General features: G+C 33.4%; 3 protein-coding genes across 4 annotated transcripts; all 3 read left to right on the forward strand.

The window, feature by feature from the left end:
- The first annotated feature begins 1,636 nt into the window (after positions 1 to 1,636).
- On the forward strand, positions 1,637 to 7,905 carry LOC100799027 (phosphoinositide phospholipase C 6). 2 transcript variants are annotated; one of them, XM_041006888.1, is made up of 10 exons: positions 1,637 to 2,154; positions 2,229 to 2,286; positions 5,179 to 5,375; positions 5,512 to 5,647; positions 5,738 to 5,962; positions 6,197 to 6,354; positions 6,461 to 6,578; positions 6,727 to 6,879; positions 6,950 to 7,036; positions 7,494 to 7,905. In XM_041006888.1, exons 1-10 carry the CDS (start codon positions 2,018 to 2,020, stop codon positions 7,785 to 7,787), a joined length of 1,563 nt encoding a protein of 520 aa, XP_040862822.1. In that variant the 5' UTR covers positions 1,637 to 2,017; the 3' UTR covers positions 7,788 to 7,905. The 2 variants fall into 2 exon arrangements, with proteins under 2 accessions (XP_040862822.1, XP_003538468.3); XM_003538420.5 differs by lacking the exon at positions 2,229 to 2,286 and having other exon boundaries at positions 1,717 to 2,154.
- A 2,598-nt stretch (positions 7,906 to 10,503) lies between these two features.
- Positions 10,504 to 15,192, forward strand: LOC547865 (phosphoinositide-specific phospholipase C P25). The gene is made up of 9 exons (NM_001248395.2): positions 10,504 to 10,775; positions 11,415 to 11,611; positions 12,003 to 12,138; positions 12,231 to 12,476; positions 12,583 to 12,812; positions 13,500 to 13,617; positions 13,840 to 13,992; positions 14,098 to 14,184; positions 14,493 to 15,192. Exons 1-9 carry the CDS (start codon positions 10,581 to 10,583, stop codon positions 14,784 to 14,786), a joined length of 1,656 nt encoding a protein of 551 aa, NP_001235324.1. The 5' UTR covers positions 10,504 to 10,580; the 3' UTR covers positions 14,787 to 15,192.
- Positions 15,193 to 15,880: 688 nt separating this feature from the next.
- LOC100799540 (NF-X1-type zinc finger protein NFXL2) lies at positions 15,881 to 24,003 on the forward strand. Its single transcript, XM_041006882.1, has 13 exons — positions 15,881 to 17,250; positions 17,343 to 17,456; positions 17,570 to 17,625; positions 18,199 to 18,265; positions 18,962 to 19,054; positions 20,412 to 20,497; positions 20,734 to 20,896; positions 21,038 to 21,193; positions 21,423 to 21,613; positions 21,779 to 21,860; positions 22,028 to 22,234; positions 23,542 to 23,631; positions 23,722 to 24,003. The coding sequence occupies exons 1-13, from the start codon at positions 16,090 to 16,092 to the stop codon at positions 23,875 to 23,877; spliced, it is 2,622 nt and encodes an 873-aa protein (XP_040862816.1). The 5' UTR covers positions 15,881 to 16,089; the 3' UTR covers positions 23,878 to 24,003.
- The last annotated feature ends 523 nt before the right edge of the window (positions 24,004 to 24,526 follow it).

Genomic DNA, 24,526 nt, shown 5'->3' on the forward strand with positions numbered 1-24,526 from the left:
AAAAAAGCACATACATTTATCCAATGAGTCTAACTTAGTTGACAATATATGCCGAGTTTGTATGGGGGAGAACTTGAGCTTGATCCCATAGGATACACTCTTGGGGAGGAGTAATGACTTTTAAGGGTGACTAAGCCCCAGACCCACAGGATTGGTCTCATAACTGGCCCACTTATGGGGATATCTGTGAGTTTTATAGGAGAGACAAAAGTGTTAATTATGGTAGTTGAACAAAAATAAACATACATTTAAATCAAATTTAATTTCCATTAAAGAAGCATTGAAGCTTAAGCTGACCCAATAGTTGAAATTGATTGTCATCTGGAGACAAACCTCATACCATATAATTCAACTTGATATTCTAGCCGTCCATGGACCATAAGATTGGCAGTAGCCAACCGGGTGTAATGCTTTTCCTTGGGACCATGCTTCCTAGTTCCTATCTATGATCTCATCGAAAGCTATTTTGTAACTGAAAAGAACCAAATGCAATACCACTGAAAAGCACTTCAAATCAACCTTCATAAAAATTTGTGACCAAGACTTGGCTGGTAAGTAATAAGGCATTATGCATTGCATATTTTAAACCTAAAATATCACAAGTTTGCTAATATATTTAATAAAATTTTCAATTTTTTTCAAATATTTAAATTTAATTAATAATGATATTTTAAAAATTATAAACCAAAGTGGAAATTTCCTTTAATATTTTTTGGGTACATTTTGTTTTTTTTCCTTCATTTTTTTTGGAAGAGAAATGTTAGTAACATGTTCTCTTTTAGTATACATTTTTTAACACTCCCTCTATGATTAGTTTGAACTTCTTGAAAATCACACGACTATGGGTCTCATATCTTATTTTAATGACTCTATTTTATGATGATGTAGTTTTCATTAAATTTCAGCCAATAATAAAAAATTTTAATATTTATGTTTTATTATGCAAAATAGCTTTATATTATTATCTCATAATAAATCACTATTTGAATTACTTTAAGATAATTATTTTAAAAATTAATAAATTTACTAGTGAAATGTGATTGGATGATTATATAATTTTTTTTTACATTGTGTGTATAATCTTTTTTCTCGTAATGAAATATGTATTAAATGAGTATGTTAAAAGAGTGTGTTGTTAACACTTGTCTTTCTTTTAATGCTTTTAAACATTTTATTAGTTGAGTAATAAGAGCATTTTTTATTGGGTGTAATTTTTTTTTGGGGAAGTAAGATATTCTTGTGTTGAAAGTCAATTATTCCTTTAGTTACTGAAATTCATTTAAGGAATTAATCTTTTCCAAACACATATTTTTTCTTACATATAGATCATGATCCAATTCATGACCATGACCACATTGGGTGCAATTTAAACAACCCATTTTAAGTTATTTTATGTTAATTGATTCTTATTGTGAAAGTTTCATATATTACTCTAATGATATTATTTTAAGCAATACTTAAATTACTCTCTCATATTATCCTTAAATTGTAATAATATTTTTTTTACTAATAAGATATTGTTGAACAGAGCTTTAATTATAAATAATCCAATATGATACGTAGATCTCCATGATTAAAAAGTTAAAAGTGTCTAAAAATAGACAATTTATTAAGCAACAAGGATAAAAATACTCTAAAGTGGAACTATTTTATTAAAAATATTTTAAAAAATTAAATATTTTTCCATAAATGGCACTGTTCTTATGCCCTCAAGTATGTAGCATTCATATAGTCACAGCACGTTCACTACAATTGCAAAGTCCATTCCATTCCGCTGCGATCGCCATTTCTTTTCTGAAACACACACACCGACACCAATCACTCTCTTTGATCCATTCCGTTTACACGATTATGGCCAGTCACAACTACAAAGTCTTCAGCTGCTTCAACAGGAAGTTCACCGTCACCGAGCCGGGCCCACCGCCCGACGTAGAAAGAGCGTTTTCTGAATTCGCCGCCGGCGCCTCCTCCCTGTCCGGCGATCACATCCTCCGGTTTCTGGCGGAGCACCAGGGCGATGTGGACTGCACCGCAGCGGATTCGGAGCGGATGCTCCAGCAATCGCGGAAAGAGGATCGGGAAAGTGGAATGGATCTCCACGACTTCTTCCGTTTCCTGCTACATGACGATTTCAATAGCCCCATCAAATCTCAGGTCATTTCTCTATACTCCTCTTTCTTTCCCCAGAAAAATAATATTTAAGCAAGGTTTTTAATCCTTTTCTTCAGGATCTCATACAATTTGCCCCATGATTTGTTTGGCTTAATAGAAACAAATAAGAGAAAGGTAATCAAATACTTTGAAACTTTGAATGTGTTTTTTTTGTTAGTGTTTGAATGTTTTTATTTTTAGAGAAAAAAAATTATATGATAAAAAGTTTTATAGTATTATCTAATCATAATTATATATTTTAAATTTATTAATTTTTATAATAATTATTCAACTATAAATTATAATTATAGGACAATGTAAAAAATCCATTAATCTCTTATCTCTTATTCTACAAAGCAGTTTATAGCAAAGTTTAACGTAAAATATTCTATTCAACATATATTATTTAATGTTTTTTAAACTCAAAATTAATTTTAGACCTTATATTATTTTTTTAATGTGAGACCAATCATGTTCATATTTACCTACTAAAATACATTAATTAGTATTTTAACTTGATTTTGAACCCAAACACAGATGTTCTGAAAGTGTAAAAATTAGAATTTGATATATTTATGAATTTTATTATAATTTATTAATACTATACGCAGTTTTTTAACATTATTATTAAATTATAGATAGATTAGCTCATGGTTAGATTTTTTGTGTGTTGAAAGTCATATGGTTAGATTGTTTATTTATGTAATAATTATTTTAAAAATTATATTTAACTTGACTTTTGATTAGTTAATAGTGTTAAAATCTTTCTATTAATAATTATAAGAAATATTTTTATATTTATTATATAGCGTTAATTTATATACTTTAAGTAAAGTATCTAACAGAAATTTGTCTTTTTACTATATTGTATTAATAAATATTATAACATGATAAATAAATATTTTTTATTAAATATTTGTGTAGGCTCTTGGATTTGAGGATTATAATGCTAGAAGAATCAAATTCTTTATGTAGTTGTAATAAAAAAGAAAAAAAAATCTTTATGGTTTTATTATTGCTAATAAAACAGTTTGGTAAAGCAAGTTTTTTTTTTTGGTTGTCTGATGGGTTAAGTGAAGCTAGTTAATGGAGTTATCTTGCTTGAGTTGTTTTGAGTCCTAGTTAACTTTTATTACGTAATAACAGGAGTAACTTTAAATATTTTTGCACAATTGGGGGCTTTGGGGCATCCATTCTTAAACACTAAAACTATTTTTTAAGGAAATTTATTAAATATAATTAAAATGAGTATTTAAATTAAGCTTAGTCAAATAAACACTAAACCATCTATAATGCGTTATTCTAATTTTTATTCATTTGCCTCCTTATTTTGCCATCTAATGGGACCCATGTTAACTAAAGAAGATCGAAGCAAAATGTTACTACTGTTTTAAACATATGAAACTGGGAATAGCATGAGCTTGTGGGAATTTTTTGGAGTCCCACTAGAAAGTCAGATGTTTACAGTGATTAAAATAAATAAAATTGAGACTCATCTTATGTGTTCGGGAAAAGTTTAATAGAACCTAACGCTTGTCAACTTCAATCCAACACTTTTTTTTTTTTTTTTTCCGTTCAGTGTTTAGGAAAGTGCAAACGAACATTCTTAGGCTTTGAATTTTTTTTTTCCTGAGTTTCTTAGGCTTTGAAATGGTAACCTAAATGTAGTATACTCTATTTTCATTTATTTACTTATTTTCTTTCTTATTTCTAACAATCTTATTTCTTTCCTTCTTAACAAACACATCCTAAGAGAGAATTTTTTTCACTTGTTGAGGGAGTAGTGTGTAAAATGTATCTGCCAAAGAGAAAAGAAAGCGAATGTTATGTTTATTTGAGAGTAGTATATGGAGAATTGTGTGTTCTAAATTGTAATATATATTTCAGGAGTATAATTAATTTTGACGTGAGATTCATAGTTTTTTTTAAATATATATGTATATATACTTAAAAATATTGCTTTCAAATTCTCTTAATATTAATTTTTGAAATTAATTCTTTCAAAATTTTAGGATGGGTTTGGCTGTGTAGAAGAGGAAAGAATGGAAGAAAAGTGTAGAGAAATATTTGAATTAAAATAAAGAGATTCTCTCTGGTGGAACTCACAAAATTTTGATTTTTTTTTCTTTATTCTCTTATTTCTTCACTACCAAACATACAGTAAAGAATGAAATTATGAAATTTACTTTATCTTTCCCGTTTTTACTTTAGGGACAGTTTCTTTATTACTTGATTCCATCATAAGTGGCAAAATTGACATTGCAAGTATTTATATAAATATCTTACAAACATTGAATATAGGGCCCTGGCCTAGTCTATATCGTTCATTGCAATTCTCAGATAATAAATCCTGATATATTAATCATAGGATTTTGTTTTGTCTTCTGTGTGTATATCGTGTAGGGGACAAGTTTACAATATGTATCATGAATCATGAATATGATGCCATAATAAATCCCAACTAAAAAGCAGATCGAGAATTTTAATAAGGAATAGATGGAGAAATCAATAGAAAGCAGAAGCCATGATGATTTCAATTACGAAAATAAGAATGCACACGTTGAGTTTACTTGTATTAGTTGTATATACTATGCATTAGCCCAATCAGCATTATATAGTCATCCACTGCAAGAATCTCTCTTCAATTGGATCTTACATTTGAAATTGTAACATTTCATTTGTTCATGTTGTGACAATGATATATGAACAATCAAAAGCTATACACTTGAACTCGTGTTTAAAATTAAATCTTCAATATCTTTATCTTTGTTAAAACCCATTTGCAGCTTTAGAAAGCCAACAGGAACAGAAAAATATATAAGAAAGGAATTCATTCAATAAATCAACTTCAAGATTAGTGGTGTATTATTTATTTATTTTGGTGAATTTAGTAGTCTTATTCTTTTGCATATAGTATGGATGTTGTCTACCCATTTTAATGGGGGAGTACTTTTGGATTTTGATGCATATTCAAACGAACAATGATTCGGATATTTTCTTGACAATACGAATGGTATCTTATTCCAGGTACATCATGATATGAATGCTCCATTGTCACATTATTTCATATATACTGGGCACAATTCCTATCTTACTGGGAATCAACTGAGCAGTGACTGCAGTGATGTACCAATCATAAAGGCTTTGCAAGGAGGTGTAAGAGTAATTGAACTAGATTTATGGCCAAATTCAGACAAAGATGATATCGAAGTAGTTCATGGAAGGTTCTAGATGATCCTGAGTTCAATCTTGTAAAATTAGATGATTTTCCATCCCAAATCTTTTGATCTTGCAGTTTTGTGAGATATTTATTGTGTGACTTTATAAATTACTTATGGACATTTTTCTAAATTCTTGCAGGACTCTTACGACTCCTGTCTCACTCATCCAATGTTTGAAGTCCATAAAAGAGTATGCTTTTGTTAAATCTCACTACCCACTCATTATAACTTTAGAAGATCACCTTACTCCAGATCTTCAAGCTAAAGCTGCAGAGGTAGATCTCCTTTTTATTTCCCCCCTCAAGCATCTACTTCACATTCCTATTTTATTAGGTGTTGAATGTGTATTTCCATCTCATATGTAGATGGCAACTCAAGTATTTGGAGAATTGCTTTATTATCCTCAGACAGATTCTCTGATGGAATTCCCCTCACCGGAATCATTGAAAGGTCGAATTCTTATATCAACAAAACCACCAAAAGAATTTCTTGAATCCAAAGAATGTGATGACAAGGACAACGAAAAGGAATCAGCCGACGAGGTTTTGTCATTGCCAGACCAAACAAGTGAACGGGAAACTGATGATAAGGCAAGTATATTGATGAAAATTGATTTACATTTTTTTCCCTTAAATCCGTAGAATTGTGACTTGAACATACGACCTTCTACCAAAATCTTTAGTTCCCAACTATTTGAGCTATGTTATGCTCAAGTGGCATTTGATTTATATAATTTTATATGCTCTGCATGCTTATGTCATCCTTTCCCTCTTAACTGAGGAAGATTTGAATGCTTATGATATGATGAAAAATCACACTAACAGAGTGCACCTGAGTACAAACGATTGATTACAATCCATGCTGGGAAACCAAAGGGTGATATTCAGGATGAATTAAAAGCTGCTGGTGCTGTTAGGCGCTTAAGCTTGAGTGAACAAGCACTTGAAAAGGCTTCTGAATCTTATGGAGCTGATATTGTTAGGTAGTTTTCTAATAGTGGAACTTGGTAATGGCAAATGCAAAGATTTATATACTTTGGTAGTTTAAAACTTCCCAACTATAAGTCGTACTTTTATGCCCCTTTTCAGGTTTACGCAGAACAATATTCTCAGAGTATATCCAAAGGGAACACGTCTCAATTCCTCAAATTACAAGCCACACATAGGGTGGACATACGGAGCTCAGATGGTTGCGTTCAACATGCAGGTTTGAGACTAGTGAATCAATATTAGATCTTTGGACTAATTTCTTTATCGCGAAGCAATCTTACATGCCTATTGAAATAGTATAAGTTGTGTGCGTCCATCTACATTATTTCTATGCTTAATCTTCAATGTGCTGTTTCCTTTATTAGGGGTATGGAAAATCACTTCGGTACATGCAAGGAATGTTTAGAGCAAATGGAGGGTGCGGTTATGTGAAAAAGCCTGAATTTCTAATTGAAAAAGGTCCATATAATGAGGTTTTTGATCCTAAAAGAACATTGCCCGTGAAGAAAACATTAAAGGTAAGAGATGTTATATTGAAAAGGAAATCAGTTAGTTTGTGACATCTTCTGAACGTCTCCCTCTGTATAGGTAAAAGTCTATATGGGGACCGGTTGGAGCTTAGATTTCAGCCAAACAGACTTCGATACTTACTCACCACCCGACTTTTACGTTAAGGTGAGTTGGGTAATTAATGATATGCTAATGTTTCACATTAGGAAGCACCAATATCCCAATATATATATATATATATATATATATATATATATATATATTTTTTTTTTTTTTTACTATGACATTGGTATGAAGTAGTCTTTGTCAAAAGTGATGACTAATCTTTATTTGGAACTGTGAGCGCATACAAGATGGGTATTTTCTTTCCAATACGATTTATTTCATACCCAAGAACCAATCAAGATTCAAATCTTAGATCACTTGATTAAGGGACACAAACCATTACTACTTGTGTCAAGTGTTGTTGGTTATACCAATGGATATAATTGAACATTTGTTGGTTAAAAAATCCTTTTAATTGGAAAAATATTTGGTTGGTAATGGCTAGAATTCTTATAAAAGAGAGACTTACAAGTTTATTATACTTATCCTAGGCAATTGATCAATTCTTATATAACAGGTTTGTATTGTTGGAGTTCCAGCTGATATGGCCAAGAAGAAAACATGTGTAATTTCAAATAACTGGTTTCCTGTCTGGGATGAACAGTTTGATTTCCCTTTGACTGTTCCAGAGCTGGCTTTGCTCCGCATAGAAGTTCGAGAGAATGACAAGAGTCAAAAGGATGACTTTGGTGGACAGACGTGTTTGCCTGTCTCAGAGCTAAAATCTGGATTCCGATCAGTCCCTCTGTATGATGAAAAGGGTGACAAATTAAAGTCTGTGAAGCTTCTAATGCGGTTTCAGTTTAGATGAATTATAGGATCAGCCATATAATAATCTTTAGTTGCTTGCAATCGGGTATTTCTGGCTTTACTATGTTATATTTTCTGCACCATCAACATCAATATGAAACAGTATTAAGAACTTCCAATATTGTCACATGGCCTTTTTAGATTACACTGATAGCATGCAACTTTTAAAGTTTATACTGATGCTACCTGAGATTGTATCAAGTTGTGGTCCACAACCACGATTGCAGCAATCGCATTTACCAATCATAATTTAAAACATTGGCTGAAACCAAAAGGCCATAATATAGGTCCATAATAGAAGGTCTTTATTATAGATTTTTAACCCTAAGGGTCATTAGTCTTTCAAAAATTCATTTTGCATTAATTTTTATTCTTTTAAAGTTTTGCCATCAAATTAATCTCTTAAACCTTTTGTTCTTTTTTTTATCATCACTGTTATTTTTCATAAAGAACAATATCGATAGCAAAATAAATCTTTATGTGATTAATTCACTAACCAAAATTAAAAAAATACTAATATGATGATTATGTATATAGTTAAATTTAAAAAATTAAATTGAATGTTTTTCTCTTATTTCTTAATAAATTAATAATACTCCAAGGTCTATAGCTAAGCATACATGCAGATATTAATACATACACGAATGGTATTTTGGTATTCCTTTCAAAAGTTTTGGGTGATGCTATCTGCCGACAAGATTGATTTTAGTAACATGTTTTTATTTTTGATTTTCAATTTATTGTTACGAATTTCAAACTGATTCTATCAAAATAAATTTGAGTCATTTAATGAAATTAATATAAAAAAATAAAAGTATATTAAGCTCATTTTCTGTATGACAACGTGGCTCGCACGTGCCCAGCTTTCATTCGTTCTATCGATTGGTGTCACCATGTGAAATTAGACCACCAATCATATTAACAGCTCATTTAATACGGCCAATTTTTTAAGGACCACGTTGCTACCATATTTATCCACATTCATATCCATATATATCATGTTTAATTTCTTTTAATTTAACATTATAATATACTCCATCCAATCTTAAATATAAGAAAAAACTGATTCCCACTAATTAAAAAAATTAGTTAATCACATTTAATTTTATTAATTTCAATTAATAATTTTTTTTTCCAATTTATCCTTTATTAGAATTTAATACTAAGAATAAAAAGAAATCACTAGAATTAAAACTTTAATTAAACAAAATATACTTTAGAAGATAATAACATTAAATGAAGTAAAATTAGTTAATTTTTTTTTTATATTTGAGATAAGAAATATATATATATATATATATATATATATATATATATATATATATATATATATATAAAAGAGAGAGAGAGATAAATATAGATATTTTATTATATTTGAGACCAAAGTAATTAATAAAATTCTTTAAAATCTTACAAAAAAATTGATATATTTATTAGAGGGTTAATTATAATTTTTATCCATATATGTGATCTTTCTAATAGCCTATCCATTTTAATTTATTCTCTTTTATCTTTATTTTTAAATTTAATTTAATACTATTTTAAAATATCAATAATTACAAATAATATTATATAAAATTTAAATTTTTTGTTATAAATGTAAAATATAACTTATAGATTAAAAAATATTTATTTATTAAAAAGTCTAAAACAAAATAAGTAATATAATAAGAAAATGATTTTTTTAATATTCATGCACTATCAATAGGAAAAACTTTTATATTTTCAATCAATTAGAAATGATGGTTAGCATGACTTTTGAGATAATTGTTCCAATATTAGAAAGTTCTACATTACTTTAATGTGAGTCCATTGATAATTTATAAATACTATGCTCTAATGTACCAAAAGGTCCCTAATTGATAAGAGGTTGAAGCCAATAGATGTTTATAAACACCCATCTTTCAAATCCCTTGAGCCGTCTTGTAGAGACAAAATCATAACAATACATTGAGTACCAAAACATATAATATCTCTCATATAATATTTTTGTCACTAAATGATGTGTCCAGGTCACTCTTATTCTTTAGTCTTGATTGGGGCTTGTTTTAGTATTTCTCAACCCTTGGTCTTGACTTTTTGGCATATAGAACAAGCTCGCCTCTCCTAAATATCATCCTTTATTAACTGATCGATATGTTTTTAAGAATAAAATTATGATGGAACATCCAACACTAAAGCAGATAAATTGCATAATTTTATCTTATGAATATAATATTTGAATATTGTTTGTGTTTACTTCTTGTCCAATCTGTATCCTGGTGTTTTTCTCTAAGAAATCTAAAAGATTGTCCAAATTATTCCCCGAAGCCTACTTTGGGCGATCTGATGAACAATTTAGAGAGTGATAAAGTTGAAAAGATGAGCCCACAAACAGAAAGCAATTTCAATTTTCAACAAAGAAAGAGTGCCAAGTGCCAAACATCTAATCCATTGGAGGCTACAAGTGGGTCCCTTCATGCATTCTTCGGAGTCTGGAAACACCCAAACGTATCTTCACGACAAGACAACATCTTCGTTGCCATCAAACACAAGAAACGTATCCATTCTCCGACCAAAAGTTTTATCCTATAATATCCGTATCTACACTTCACACGTCCCGTACGCGTTCACCCCATTAGTTTCCTTCGTCTTCAACACACACAGAGACTGAAAAAACATTAATTAAGACATGTCTAGCAAACAGACTTATAGCTTCTGCTTCTGCTTCCGCCGGCGTTTCAGGATCCCCGTGTCGGAGGCCCCGCCGGAGATAAGGACCCTTTTCGACGGTTACTCCGATGAGAATGGCGTCATGACAGCCACTCACCTCCGAAGTTTTCTGGCTGAGGTGCAGAGGGAGGACAATGCCACTGAGGAGGAAGCACAAGCCATCATCGATGGTCACAAGCATCTCAGTATCTTCCACCGAAGTGGTCTCAATCTCGAGAGTTTCTTCAACTATCTTTTTAGTCACCATAATAACCCACCTCTCTTACCTTCTCTTGGGGTAAGTAAGGCTAGCTAACCCTTTTAAGTTTTATACGTAAACTTTCTTTTCCATTTCTGAATGAATGCTTTTTTTTTTTGGTCCTTTATGTTCTAAGGGCTTGTTTGTTTTACCGTTGAAATCCGTTGACATGCATTTCAATGCACCGTTTGTGAGAAGTAACAAATCCTTGAAGCACCTTCCCCATGGGAAAAATAAACACACACTAAGCTTTTATAGTTTTGTATGTTGGTATGTAAACACATGCTGTTGGACTTCTTACTAATTGTAAACATTTAATAATATCGATTTCAATCAACATGTGTGGTATAGTTAATAGATAGCCATGCCTTTTAAGCATGTTGTTAGCGATTCGATCTTTCGGTATTTGTATATATATAGAATAACATCTATCGGGAGAGGTTAGTTGTTAGCCTGCTGAGGATACCCTGCATTTTGAAAAAAAAAACAGAAAAAAAGATCGATTCAGCTGAATTTGAGCGATTCTAGTGTTTCATTTTAGTGATAAGTCTATATCTTCCATCTAAGTATCCTACAAGTACATTAGCTTGACATAGGTATTGAATTATTATGTATGAGATTATGTGTACTCTGCTGTTCTGGTTATAGTTAATATTGTTTCTACTATTCCATTTGCAGGTGCACCAAGATATGTCTTCACCGTTGTCTCATTACTTCATTTATACCGGTCATAATTCCTATCTAACTGGGAACCAGCTTAGCAGTGACTGCAGTGACGTCCCCATCATCAATGCACTGGAGAAGGGTGTAAGGGTGATTGAATTAGATATATGGCCTAATGAATCAAAGGATAATGTAGATGTTCTTCATGGAAGGTAATTTTTGTAGTTCACCGGTTCAATCTTGCTGACTTTTAAACATGAATTTGAGTCATCTCCCCTGTTTCCCTTTCTTTTTTCCCCCCTCATTTTTTTTCCATACAAATCAGTTCATCCGTCTCAGAAGTTATTATTCATTTCAGTTATCTGTTTCTACTCTGATGTGATCTAGTGATTATAAGCATTCATTACCTAGAGAAGGAAAATTTGCAATGGAAATAAATAATATTTACTACTTGCAAACAAAATGATTCAATCTGGGCATAGCAGGAAAATTATATTTTCCAATATATTATTTACTAATGTAATAGCAATTTGAACTCAGCATTTATTTTTTCTAAATATTTTGGAATATAGTTCTTTACATCTTTATTTTTTTGTAATACAGGACTTTGACTTCTCCTGTGGCACTCATCAAATGTCTGAGGTCTATTAAGCAGCATGCCTTTGTTGCCTCAGAATATCCAGTTGTAATAACCTTAGAAGACCATCTAACTCCCGACCTTCAGGCCAAAGTGGCTGAGGTTAGTTAGTCGAAGTTCTCTAGGAATTCAAAAACAAAAAATGTTTATTTTATGATGGTTGACTCTTGACAGTCCTATGTTCAAATTTCTAGATGATTACTCAAACATTTGGAGACATACTATTTGCTCCTACCTCAGAAAGCTTGAAGGAATTTCCTTCTCCTGAATCACTTAAAGGGAGGATTATTATATCAACCAAACCACCTAAGGAGTACCTTGAGGCAAAAGAAGTACAGGAAAAGGAGGAGGAATCACAACAGGAAAAGCCTGCAGATGATGAAGAAGCATGGGGGAAGGAAGTCCCTAGTTTGAGAGGTGGCACTATCTCTGATTACAAGGTCTGAGACTAAGTGAATGATGTAGACTAACTGCCACTACATTTAATTTTGTAAGGGAGGGATTGGTTGATTTTGATTCTTTTTTCTGGCTTACCATCTTTTGCAGAACATTGAGGATGATGATGTTCTTGATGATGAGGAAGATATTGATGAAGCAGAAAAGTCACGTCAGGATGCAGCGGACGAATACAGACGTTTAATTGCCATTCATGCTGGGAAGCCTAAAGGCGGATTAACGGAATGTCTCAAAGTGGATCCTGATAAAGTGAGACGTCTAAGTTTAAGTGAGCTACAGCTTGAAAAGGCTGCTGAAACTCATGGAAAAGAAATTGTCAGGTATTGTGTCAAATGTTTCCAGTTATTTAGTCCTTGAGAGATTACTCATCGTCTCATTTGCATGTGCTTGGCTTCCCTCAATATGATATGAATTGGCACCGTTATATGAGTTTTTGTTATGCCTTCTACAGTTTCACAATTAAGAAATAGGAGGTAGATGCAATTTCTAGATAGTCCTTGATTATGATTTACTTACAGCTCTAGTGTCTGACTACTTAATACTTTATGCAAATGACACCTATCTGATAGAGTTGCAGCATCTTCAATGTGAGTTGTTTATGGGGCTCTTAAAGTTAAGAACCAGTTCTTATGTAGTTTCACTATTGGAGTAGTTGACGTGACACAAGGAATTTATATAAGAACTGTTGCTTATATAATCAATGTTTTAACATTTCTTAAGAATTGTGAGACAATTGTATAATTCGTTTTAAGTTTCTTAAGAATTATTCTATTGGAGAGAAAACCTGTTGATGTTCTAAAATCCCGTGTCATTTAGGGTCTACCAAAAGTGGAGTTAAACAATTCTAACATGATTGTACCATTGGAGATACTTCAGAGTATTGTGGTTAGTTAGGCAGCAAGCACAAATGGTTTTGTCATTATTTGCAAATTGAAACCAATCCAAAGCTCCTGTATTTGTTTATTTGCAAATGAAAAGAGAAGTATTTATTTCTTGATTGTTGGCAGGTTCACTCAGCGGAATATACTGAGAGTGTATCCAAAAGGTACTCGCATTACTTCGACAAATTATAACCCATTGATTGGGTGGATGCATGGAGCTCAGATGGTTGCATTTAACATGCAGGTTTCTACTTCTTCCACCCCTATTGTTCTATTTCATTTTTGTATTTGATTTCTTGAGGGGTGAGAGAAACTTGCCGAACTCAAAATTTTTAAGGATGAAATGTTATTGTCAATGACTTTAGCTTTACACGCATGTAACATAATGCAGTCTATTATTGACTAATGATACTGAGATCATGAAAGATTTCGACTAATCAGTTTCCATGGTTCCATTCCATGACAGGGGTATGGTAGATCTCTTTGGTTGATGCAGGGAATGTTCAAAGCCAATGGCGGATGCGGTTATGTTAAAAAACCAGATCTTCTATTAAAGGTTGGTCCAAATAATGAGGTCTTTGATCCTAGATCTCATTTGCCTGTGAAGACAACCCTGAAGGTATAAGCTTTACTGCATGGAGATATGAATCATGTTCCTTTCCAAGTTTCTGTAGTCTAGAATCTAGATCCTAACAAAGCTCATACTTTTCTTACCCTTATTTAGGTGACTATATATATGGGGGAAGGATGGTTTCTTGATTTCAAACATACACACTTTGATAAATTCTCACCTCCGGACTTCTACGCAAGAGTATGTTAAGATAATCTATTGGATCATTATGTTCCATAGATATTTAACATTTTACTTTTTTTTTCTCTTCATATTTGCTTCCCTGCAGTTTATTTATTGCATATGGTACCTTCTATGATGCACAGATAAATACGTGTATCAGATACCATACGTATTATTTAAAAATATATAGGATACACATCAGTGAAGTATCCAAGAGTATCAGTATTGGATACGTATCCAATACGGATATGTGAAACAAATTGAAGTATTGGCGTGCTTCATATACCTTCCGTGTAGTTGTTGTATGAACACTCTTATGTATGCAGGTGGGGATTGCTGGAGTCCCTAATGATACTGTTATGAAGAAAACCGAGAAAGTAGAGGATAATTGGTCACCTTCATGGAATCAAGTATTCAAGTTCCCACTTGCTGTTCCGGAACTTGCTCTGCTTCGTGTAGAAGTTCACGAGTATGACATGTCTGAGAAGGATGATTTTGGTGGCCAAACGTGCTTACCTGTGTGGGAACTAAGAAGTGGAATCCGAGCAGTTCCACTGTATTCCCGCAAAGGAGATAAGTATGCCAATGTGAAGCTTCTCATGCACTTTGAATTCATTTGATTTTGTGCATCCTTATGCTCCATGTTTTTGTACAGTCATTGCTATATGTTGTAGCAAGAGTGTGTATGTATGTAGCTGTGTAATATTGTAAATGTTGCTTATTTGGAGTGATGCTTTTTATTTATGTTGTCTTTTACTGAAAATATAAATGTGAGTGAGAGTGAGACTAATGTATTTGGGGGATATTGATGCTGTCTGTCACAAGGAGTGATTTTCCACGGATTTTGAATAATGCTGTGAAGAAATAAGATGTGTATACTATACACCTGGTTTTGTTTTCTTGAGGAGACATGAAGGAGCTGTTATTTATGTTGTAACTTGTAAGGATTGTCCATTTTATGTATCATAAACGAGAGTTCTATGGTTTGAAAGGCTGGCTAGTACTTCAATACATTACTGTTTCGTACTTTGCATTTTTTTTCTTCCTGTTTTGATGCAGCTTGATGCTTTTCATTTTATTCCATTGCCGATGTCTTTAGTAATTGGATTTTAGTATTATCTATTCGGATATGACATGACAAACACAAACTAGGCTTTTACAAATGTGTCACCCATTCTTAAAAAAAAAGAAAAAGAAGATAACACAATGATTTGTGGAAACTTTGTAAATGATTTAGTGTTTGTGAGGATTTTTCAAAAATAAATACCTGTATTACCCTTAATTCATTGATTACGATTAAGAATAATAATATATGAACACCTTTTAATTACAAACATCTTATCAACACAAGTTATTTATTTTTTCTCTTTTTATCATATCATATATAGTAACTATTATATTTACATTTATTCTCACTTTTTCTTCATCTTATTTGATGTCTAATAACATATCAATGAAAACTAGATAAAATAAGATGAAAACTACTAAAAGTAAATTTGAACAACTTATAAATCAGTCATATTAACTTGTAAGCTTTTATAATATGATGTTAAATACACTCTTAAAGTCATATTAACATAATTAAAACAAATTTTTTAAGTTATCAAATTTATAAAATAAGAAAAAAATTACTACTACTATAAAAGTAATAAATAGATACTAATATTACCTAAAAATACATTATTACTCTAATACATTATTTATTATTAAATATAATTATACAATTTTATTAGATATTAAAGAAACTTTATTACACTAGGAATAATTAAAGCTCACATTATTTAACTGTAAAATATACTTAAAATTCGTTAAGAAGTAAAATGCAGTAACAAAACACAAAAACAGAGACAACACCATTAACAGAAAAACCCAGAGTCCCATCACACAGAGGTTGGTGGATCGCAGCAGTGCCAGTGGCAGATCATGACATCACCGTGGAATAAGATTCACATTCACCACTCTCACCCTTCCCCTTCCCCGCCACCGCCACTTTCCGACTCCGACTCCGACGACTGCGGCGGCGATTCCTCCTCCTCCGCCCCCCTCCGCCACTCTGATCTCTCCGACTCCATCTTCAAGCCCTACCTCGAACTCTCCGGCCACTCCGGTGCCGACCTCTCGAAGATCCAATCCTTCCTGACCTCCTCCTCCGCCGGCGCTCTCTCCTGCCTCATCTGCCTCGAACGCATCAAACCCTCCGACCCCACCTGGTCCTGCTCCTCCCTCTGCTTCGCCGTCTTCCACCTCTTCTGCATCCAGAGCTGGGCTCGCCAAGCCTCCGACCTTGCCGCCGCCCGCGCCGCCACGCGCCTTCCTATTTCCCCCGCCACTGCCTCCGCCTCCGCCCTCTGGAACTGCCCCAAATGCAGATCCGAATACCCCAAATCTCACATTCCCAAAACCTATTTCTGCTTCTGCGGCAAAATAGAGAACCCTCCTAACGATCCATGGATTTTACCTCACTCTTGCGGCGAGGTTTGTGGAAGACCGTTGAAGCACAGTTGCGGCCACCATTGTTTGCTACTCTGCCACCCCGGGCCGTGCCCCTCTTGCCCCAAACTAGTTAAAGTTCGATGCTTTTGCGGGTGCCTTGAAGATGTTCGGCGATGTGGCTTCAAGGAATTTTCGTGTAACAAACCCTGTTCCAAGTTTTTAGATTGTGGGGTTCACCGTTGCATTGAGCTTTGCCACCCTGGCGCTTGCCCTCCTTGCCGGACACGTGGAGTGCACGCGTGCCAGTGTGCGAAGGTTAAAGAGGAGAGGGAGTGCTGTGATCGTGTTTTCCAGTGTGGGAATCCGTGTGAGAAGAGGCTTGGCTGTGGGAAGCATGTTTGTGAGAGAGGGTGCCATTCTGGTAAGTGTGGTGAGTGTCCCCTTAAGGGGAAGAGAACGTGCCCTTGTGGGAAAAGGGTTTATGAAGGAATGCCTTGTGATGCTCCTGTGCAGCTATGTGGAGCTACCTGTGATAAGATGTTGCCATGTGGCTACCACAGGTGCCCTGAGCGGTGCCACCGTGGACAGTGCGTTGAGACTTGCAGGGTTGTTGTGAAGAAGTCATGTCGTTGTGGCAGCCTCAAGAAAGATGTAAGCGATTACTGCTTTTTTGAATTTGGATGTGTGTTGGTTTATGGTAGTGAAATGGTTGTGGTGGACATTGTTGATTGAACTTAGAGTAGGTTCCTTGCTATCAAGATTTGGCGTGCGAAAGGAAGTGTCAGAGGATGCGTGACTGCGGTCGGCATGCTTGTAAGCGGCGCTGCTGTGATGGCGATTGCCCTCCCTGCTCTGAGGTGTGTGTGCCTGTTTTGTAGCTGTTATCTTGTTTTGGCAGAAGACTTGTGAGTTGTGATGGATTGTGTTGGTTGATTTTCTTTTATTTTTTATTTTTTTTGAAAATTGTTAGATATGCGGCAGGAAGCTTCGATGTAAGAACCATAAATGCCCTTCTCCATGCCATAGGTATGTCTTCTGTCTGTATTTCGTCGACCTTGGTCTGTATTCCTTTAGAAAACAAGGTGAATAGCTGAAATATTGCTTTCTTTAATGTTTAAACTTTAAAGATTAGTTTCATGATCCCCTGAACTGAAACCTATTATGATCCTAAATCTGAGCTGAAATCAGGTCAGCCTGTTCAATTTTTAGGCTGAAAACCGCGCTGGCCAGATTGCTTTTAGGCTGAGATCAGGCCATCCCAACTGCCTTATGGTTAATGCTGATATGTGGCTTCCCCAATAATTATCTCTTCTAAGTTCTTATTCAAATGCTTATACCAAGGTCTTTTTGGCACATGAATGTTAATTAATGTGTCATTATCATCTACTAACAATGTGATCACAATGGACTGCATAGAGAACAAACATATTATTGTTATTATTCAATAAAGTCAAATTAGTTATTGATCAGTTTATTTAAGAATATGGGCAAAAAAAAAAAAAAAAAAGAATAAAGGGACCAAATTGATCTCTTGAAGCATGAAGTATAAGACAGAGGCAGAACACATCATGATGACACTTAACTTTGTTCATCTTGCAGAGGGCCTTGTGCTCCTTGCCCAATAATGGTGACAATTTCATGTGCATGTGGAGAGACACGTTTTGAGGTATGAATGTGGACATTAGGATTTTATCCATGAGAGTAGATCTAAATAGTTGTTGGATCTTATCCTGTTACATGAAATATTAGTCTTCAAATGTGCCATGTTTGTTATTATTGTGAAGCCCATTTTACAGTTGTGTTCCCAAAACTTTATTGCTGTTTCCTTTGGACTTCTGTATTTTAATTTAAATAAAGGCTTACATATGCTTTTCATATGTAATATATTCCTTTTCTAGTTTACAACCTAAAAAATGTTTTTTATTTATTTTGTTACCTGACATTTTCAAACTTTTACTTTTGATACCTGCCGTTAGCTAACAGAGTGTCACATCATCATTTAACGGACTTAGACTAATGGTAGATACCAAAATCAAAAGTTTGAAAATGTCATGAAGTAAAATAAAAAAAGATTAGGTAGTAAACTGAAAAAGGAGTATATTACAATTTTGAAAAACATATTTAAGCCTTAAATAACTTGATAATTGTACTTAATCTTGCTGATTCTTTGTGTCAATAACCACACACATAAACACACTGATATTCTTTGTTATTTCTTGCTTTGTGTGTGTTTATGGTGGTCTATTTTCTCTTCTTTTTGTCAATATTCTGGATCGTGAATCTTGATGCTATGTACTCGGATTTCTTCAAATTTTGCTAGCACTTGCCTGAATTCTGTGCTGAGTTGTGGATTTTGTACCAGGTTCCTTGTGGTACCGAAATGGACAATAAGCCACCTAGATGTCCTAAACCATGTCCTATCACTCCTTTATGTCGGCATGCATCAAATATCAAGGTACCATTTGATATTGACTTGGTTTGATGCAGGCTTTTATTTATTTACATTTGGAAGCAGAGATATACAGGATTTGTAGTTAGCTGAGGCTATGGTAGAGGAAATTAATTTTGAAAAAAAAATAATGTCTCTTTTTTCTGCAAATGGTAATATCATGTCTTTAATAGGGTGTATCTATCCCCATTCTACTCTGGTAATTTCTTTTTATCAAACCATTAAGAAATTTGAAATAAAATAATTTAAATTCCCCAATAGGGTTTGGGATTCGCTCCTTGGCATGGTTATGCTCTTGATATAATGAATAAATAACCTTTTGTACATCCGTACAAATGTATTGGAATATAAGTGAAAGTCAGAGAAAATAATAAAATTTGATTCTCCTTGAGGTCTAAATTTTAAACTAGTGTGTACCGTGTAAGATAAAAATGTGCATGTGACTTTTAAATTTTTTTGTAAAGAAGCTTATTTCATCACAATCATCATGAGCGTCTGATTTCTCCACATTTCTCCACGTTGTAGCTGATTTCAAATATTCATGAGATGCCCAGTATTTGAGTAGAAGCTAATTATAGGAAGAATAAGTTTTAGGTCTTTGTATCCTTTATATGAATGCTAATTAAAATGGTTCTTGAAATATTATCCACTCTTTTCATTTTACTGTTGGATAATTTTCTACCAAGACATGTTTGTACTTTGTAATATTGTAGAATATCTTGAATGAGTTTGGAGAAGGTTTGGATCATACAGTCCTTTCATTTGGTTTAGCTATAACCATTTATACGATGCGCTACCTGCTGCTATCCCTATTTCATCATTGCTATTTTCTCTTATTATAAGTTAGGACTTATGCTTTTTAACTGCTATTAAGAAGTTTATGAATTTGCAGCTTTAGGTCTTTTAGATTTCTTAAAGCTAGCTCTCAGTTGAAGCTTCAAATATTTTTTCTTTTTTTAAATGAAACTTTACAGATTTATTTATTATAAAACTTTGTTGTGTATATTACTAAAATTAAATTTTTAATTTTGTGAAAATGCATCAGTAAGTCTATAAAATAAAATATACTTTCTTGAGGATCATGTTGTTCTTGGATTGGTTCACAAGTTCCATAATGGAAAATGTATGTAATTGGTGAAATGAAATAAGATATTAATATATATTTTTTATAAAATAAATATTCATAGTATATATTGATGTGTTTCTATTTTTGCATTTCTCTAAGTCTGAATGAATAGAAACTATCCATAAATATCTTTATTGTACTTATATAATCATTAATTAAAAAAAGTGTATGCTTAATTGTTGACAGTGCATCTTTTTTTCTTTTTCATGTTATTAACAAAATATTATTTCTGTCTAGCCACATAAATGCCATTATGGAGCCTGCCATCCTTGTCGGCTACCTTGTGCCAAAGAGTACCAATGTGGTCATACATGCAAATTAAGGTTTGATAAGTTTCTGTCTTTATGTGCAATAAAATTAATGCTTACACGTTAGGACTCAGGATTTTTTGAGCATTTAGTGTGAACTGAAAATCTAAACACAGATTCATTTGTCTCTACTGATGTCTTGAGTCTTGACAAAGAGTTGCATCAGAATCTAGTATCACATGATTAAACAACCAGTCCATACATTTAACTTTTAGTTAACATCTTTCCTCAACTCTTTTGTCTTTTTGAAGGTGTCATGGTGCTAAGCCTCCTCCTAATCCAGAGTTTACTCTTAAACCAAAGAAAAAGAAGATTATACAACAAAGTGAAAGTGTTCCTGGCACTCCATGCCCTCCGTGCCCAGAACTTGTGTGGAGATCATGTGTTGGGAAACACATTGGAGCTGAGAGAATGGTTTGTTTTGCTTATCTTCAAAGCTCTATATGAACTTTGATAAGCAAGATTCTTTATGATAATTTTGCTAAAAAGCAATTTGCATTAACTACTTTTATGCTGCGAATGTAGTTACTGTTTTTTTTTCCACCCTTCTATCAGATGGTCTGCTCTGATAAATCACAGTTCTCCTGTGAAAATTTATGTGGTAATCCTGTACCATGTGGTAATCATTATTGTACAAAAACCTGCCATGCCTTGGAGAACCAGTTACAAGGAAGCCAACCTTGTGAAGATTGTTATCTTTCTTGCCAAAAGGTGTTAAATCTTTATTTCCATTAATCCATTTTATTTTATTCTTTATTTTGCACTGGTGCCTTTGTCATTCATGGTCTGTGATGTATTGTCTCTGTCTTATCGCTGGATTTAAGCCGAGTCAATGAAGCTTCTCATTTGTCTTCCTGTGTAAAGCTGAGAAACTCTCCTGTATACTTTTTAAAATCAGAACTGGTAATTTGTTGCTTGATGTGTAAACTGCATTGATCAGGAAAGAGAGCCTGCATGTCCACATCACTGCCCTCGGCGATGCCATCCTGGAGACTGTCCTCCATGCAAGGTGCTCATTAAACGGTCATGTCACTGTGGTGCAATGGTCCATGTGTTTGAGTGCCTATATTACAACAGCTTGTCTGCAAAGGGTCAAGAGACTGTCCGCTCATGTGGTGGGCCATGTCACAGGTAATTTAGAAAGTGGCAAATTTAACTTTAAAAAAAAATCTAGTTTAGCATTTGAAACTAACTGTAAGTTAAAAATCTGTTAGGCTTTCGTTCCTCCTTGTTCCTTGTTCTATTAATTGATTATTGAAGTTAGATGACGGCTCTATTGGTCACATTGCTTTGCAGAAAGTTGCCAAATTGTACACATTTATGCCCAGAGACATGTCATTCTGGTCAATGCACAAATGCTGAGAAATGCTGTAAAAAGGTACAACACAATTCAATCACTATAACTTCATGCCTTGAATTTGAATATTACACAATCAGCTCAACCAGTGCTTTTGTATTACTGTTCTAGCTACTGCGTTCTAAGCAAATGACTACACTTATTTTGTATCCAATTTGACTTCTTAAATATGAAATCATTCTTCACAGGTCACTGTTCGATGCAAATGCCATACATTGAAAAAGGAGTGGGTTTGTCAAGATGTTCAAGCAGCATATCATCTTGCTGGTTGCCATCCTAGGGATATTCCAAAAAATCAATTTGGAATTGGACTCATTCCTTGCAATTCTGATTGTAACAGTAAAGTGCAGGTTGTTGAGTCAGAACAACAATTGCGTAAAACTAGAGTTACAGAGGTAATCATGTTTTCTTCAGAAGTTTCCACATACACTCCATATCATCTTTTTGCTGCTTTCTTTATTTTCATCATTGCTATTAAGTTGGATTGTACTTGTGGAATTGTAGCTCTTGTAAAGGCATCTTTGTGTTTGCATTGTCATTTAAGGAAATGGTGTAAATTTCAGAACCAAGTTAGAGTTGTATACCAAATCACATATACATATAGATATTGATGCCTGGCAAAATGTGGAGTGCATTTTTGGATGCTCTGTTGTTTCATAACTCAAATTACAATACTTACTCCTTTAGAGGGGGAAAACAGCATAGTGAAAGAGTGAAATTCTTTGGGTTTTTCGAGCATGTTTACATTTATTCTGTTGATACAGATTTGCAACACCTATAAATATTATACATTTGAGAATGTTAGACCCATTTTATACTTTGACAATACCCCTAAAATTAAATTTTCAACCAACACAATACCTTTAATTTCCATGAATCTTTAGACCTACGTATAAAGTCTGAAAAGGTGGTAATTGTGGGTATTAGGAATATTATTCGAAGACTAGGTCAAGTGAGTGAGTGAGGGCGTGAGGCTTGAAAACCCTTATTGGCATTGTCCATGACCATTATATATTGATATGAACTAACAGAATCAGTGAATTCTACCACCAGGATAAATCTTTAAATGTGCTGCTATCCATTCTTCTGAAAGAAGTTCTTTTATCTGGGCATGCTCCTCACAGCACTTCAAACTCCAGATAGCCACAATAACCTGGAATAATGAGGACATGGGGATCATTGGTTAAAAATTGAGTGAATGCATGTTACCAATTAAGAAAAAAACCATTTCTATTTACTCCATTTATTCTAGATAAGACCAAGGTGATCCCATGTCTGATGCTTTGGCTCCGTTCCCCTTGAACCTCAATCGCATCTAAGCTCATGAAACAACTAAACGGTTCAATAGTGTGGCCAAAATTGTTGGACCACATGATATTTTAAGTTCTCTCTCTGTGTCAGTAATGCTACTTTGTTTTTATTAATTACCTTATTCCCAATATTAAATGGCCTTAACTTTGAGAGTTTAATTTTATGCATTGTCACTGAATTTTTTTATACTGTCAATCAATTAGTTATTGAAAAAGTCAACAAACCTACCATACATATCTAATTGTGATTGGATGACGCTTTATGGTGTCAGATGCTAAACTATTAACTCCTAAATTATATTGTTTTTCAATGTTTTCATTAAATTGAAGAGGTATGCTTTTATTAGTCAGCTCTGCAGTGGTAGTGTCTAATACTCTAGTAATTATTGAAGGTACAAGAGCCAGATGTAGAAAAATCAGTTCGGAAGCGGCGAAAAAGGCGGGAACAAGTTCTAGAATCCAAGGAAACTTCAAAACTACAGGTAATGTTAGTTTTCTTAATAAAAGAGCTATATCTATGTTCCAATTGCCTTTTTCTTCGCTGACCACTTGTGAATGTAAACGTTGAACAGAAAATTATTTCAAGAATGAAGCGGCTTCTTCTATTTGTCTTTATTTTGGTCATACTTCTTGCTGCTACATATTATGGGTACAAGGGACTTTTATGGCTCAATGATTGGATGAATGAAGTGGATGAACGAAGACAAAGATATTCTAGAATCAAATGATTATTTATCAGTTTGATTGCCCCCTTTATCCACCATTTTTTTCATTAGTCTGATTACATTTTTTTAAGGACTGATTACATTATTTTTCTTCCCTTTCAATGAGGATATATAATGCGTTAAATTCAATATGCTTTGGATGGCTTCATACGTTATTTTTCCGTATAGGAAGGAAATTACCATTTAATAGATATTTAGACATGTTGAGAGTTTCCCAAAGTTTCGACTTTGGGTAATTATGGTCGAATAAGTTTTTTGCTGAACAATAATTATGGTAGAGATATTTCAAGATATAAATCATAATTCATCTTTGAAGGCTGAAGAGATTAATTATCAACTAGTGAATACTTCTTACCAATGTCTTTGTAATAAATAAAAAGAAAAGGCAGAGAAGACTGAGCATTTTGGTATGCCTCAACTTGAAAGGGAAAAAATAGTTAGGAAATTTATGGATAGTTTGGCGATAACGTGTTTGAAGAGAAAAAACTGTTCGAAAAAATCATAAAAGTTTATAGCTTAGATGCATGAAAAATATATTTTTTTTCAAAAAAAATATAGTTAATGTCTCAAACATAACTCTTAATAGTCACTGACTAAGGTCCAAGACAACCTAGTTCTTGATACTAAATTGTTGAAAGTAAAATAAGGTGCA

The sequence above is a fragment of the Glycine max genome, chromosome 11 (assembly GCF_000004515.6).
Source record: "Glycine max cultivar Williams 82 chromosome 11, Glycine_max_v4.0, whole genome shotgun sequence".
Taxonomy (NCBI): Eukaryota; Viridiplantae; Streptophyta; class Magnoliopsida; order Fabales; family Fabaceae; genus Glycine; species Glycine max.

Coding starts and splice junctions, on each gene's coding strand:
- LOC100799027 (XM_003538420.5), top strand. CDS start 1,852: ATGGCCAGTCACAACTACAAAGTCTTCAGCTGCTTCAACAGGAAGTTC. Junction 5,963..6,196: donor AACGGGAAACTGATGATAAG/GCAAGTATATTG, acceptor TCACACTAACAG/AGTGCACCTGAGTACAAACG. Junction 6,355..6,460: donor TATGGAGCTGATATTGTTAG/GTAGTTTTCTAA, acceptor GCCCCTTTTCAG/GTTTACGCAGAACAATATTC.
- LOC547865 (NM_001248395.2), top strand. CDS start 10,581: ATGACAGCCACTCACCTCCGAAGTTTTCTGGCTGAGGTGCAGAGGGAG. Junction 10,776..11,414: donor CTCTCTTACCTTCTCTTGGG/GTAAGTAAGGCT, acceptor TTCCATTTGCAG/GTGCACCAAGATATGTCTTC. Junction 14,185..14,492: donor CTCCGGACTTCTACGCAAGA/GTATGTTAAGAT, acceptor TTATGTATGCAG/GTGGGGATTGCTGGAGTCCC.
- LOC100799540 (XM_041006882.1), top strand. CDS start 16,090: ATGACATCACCGTGGAATAAGATTCACATTCACCACTCTCACCCTTCC. Junction 19,055..20,411: donor GGCATGCATCAAATATCAAG/GTACCATTTGAT, acceptor ATTTCTGTCTAG/CCACATAAATGCCATTATGG. Junction 22,235..23,541: donor GTAAAACTAGAGTTACAGAG/GTAATCATGTTT, acceptor TAATTATTGAAG/GTACAAGAGCCAGATGTAGA.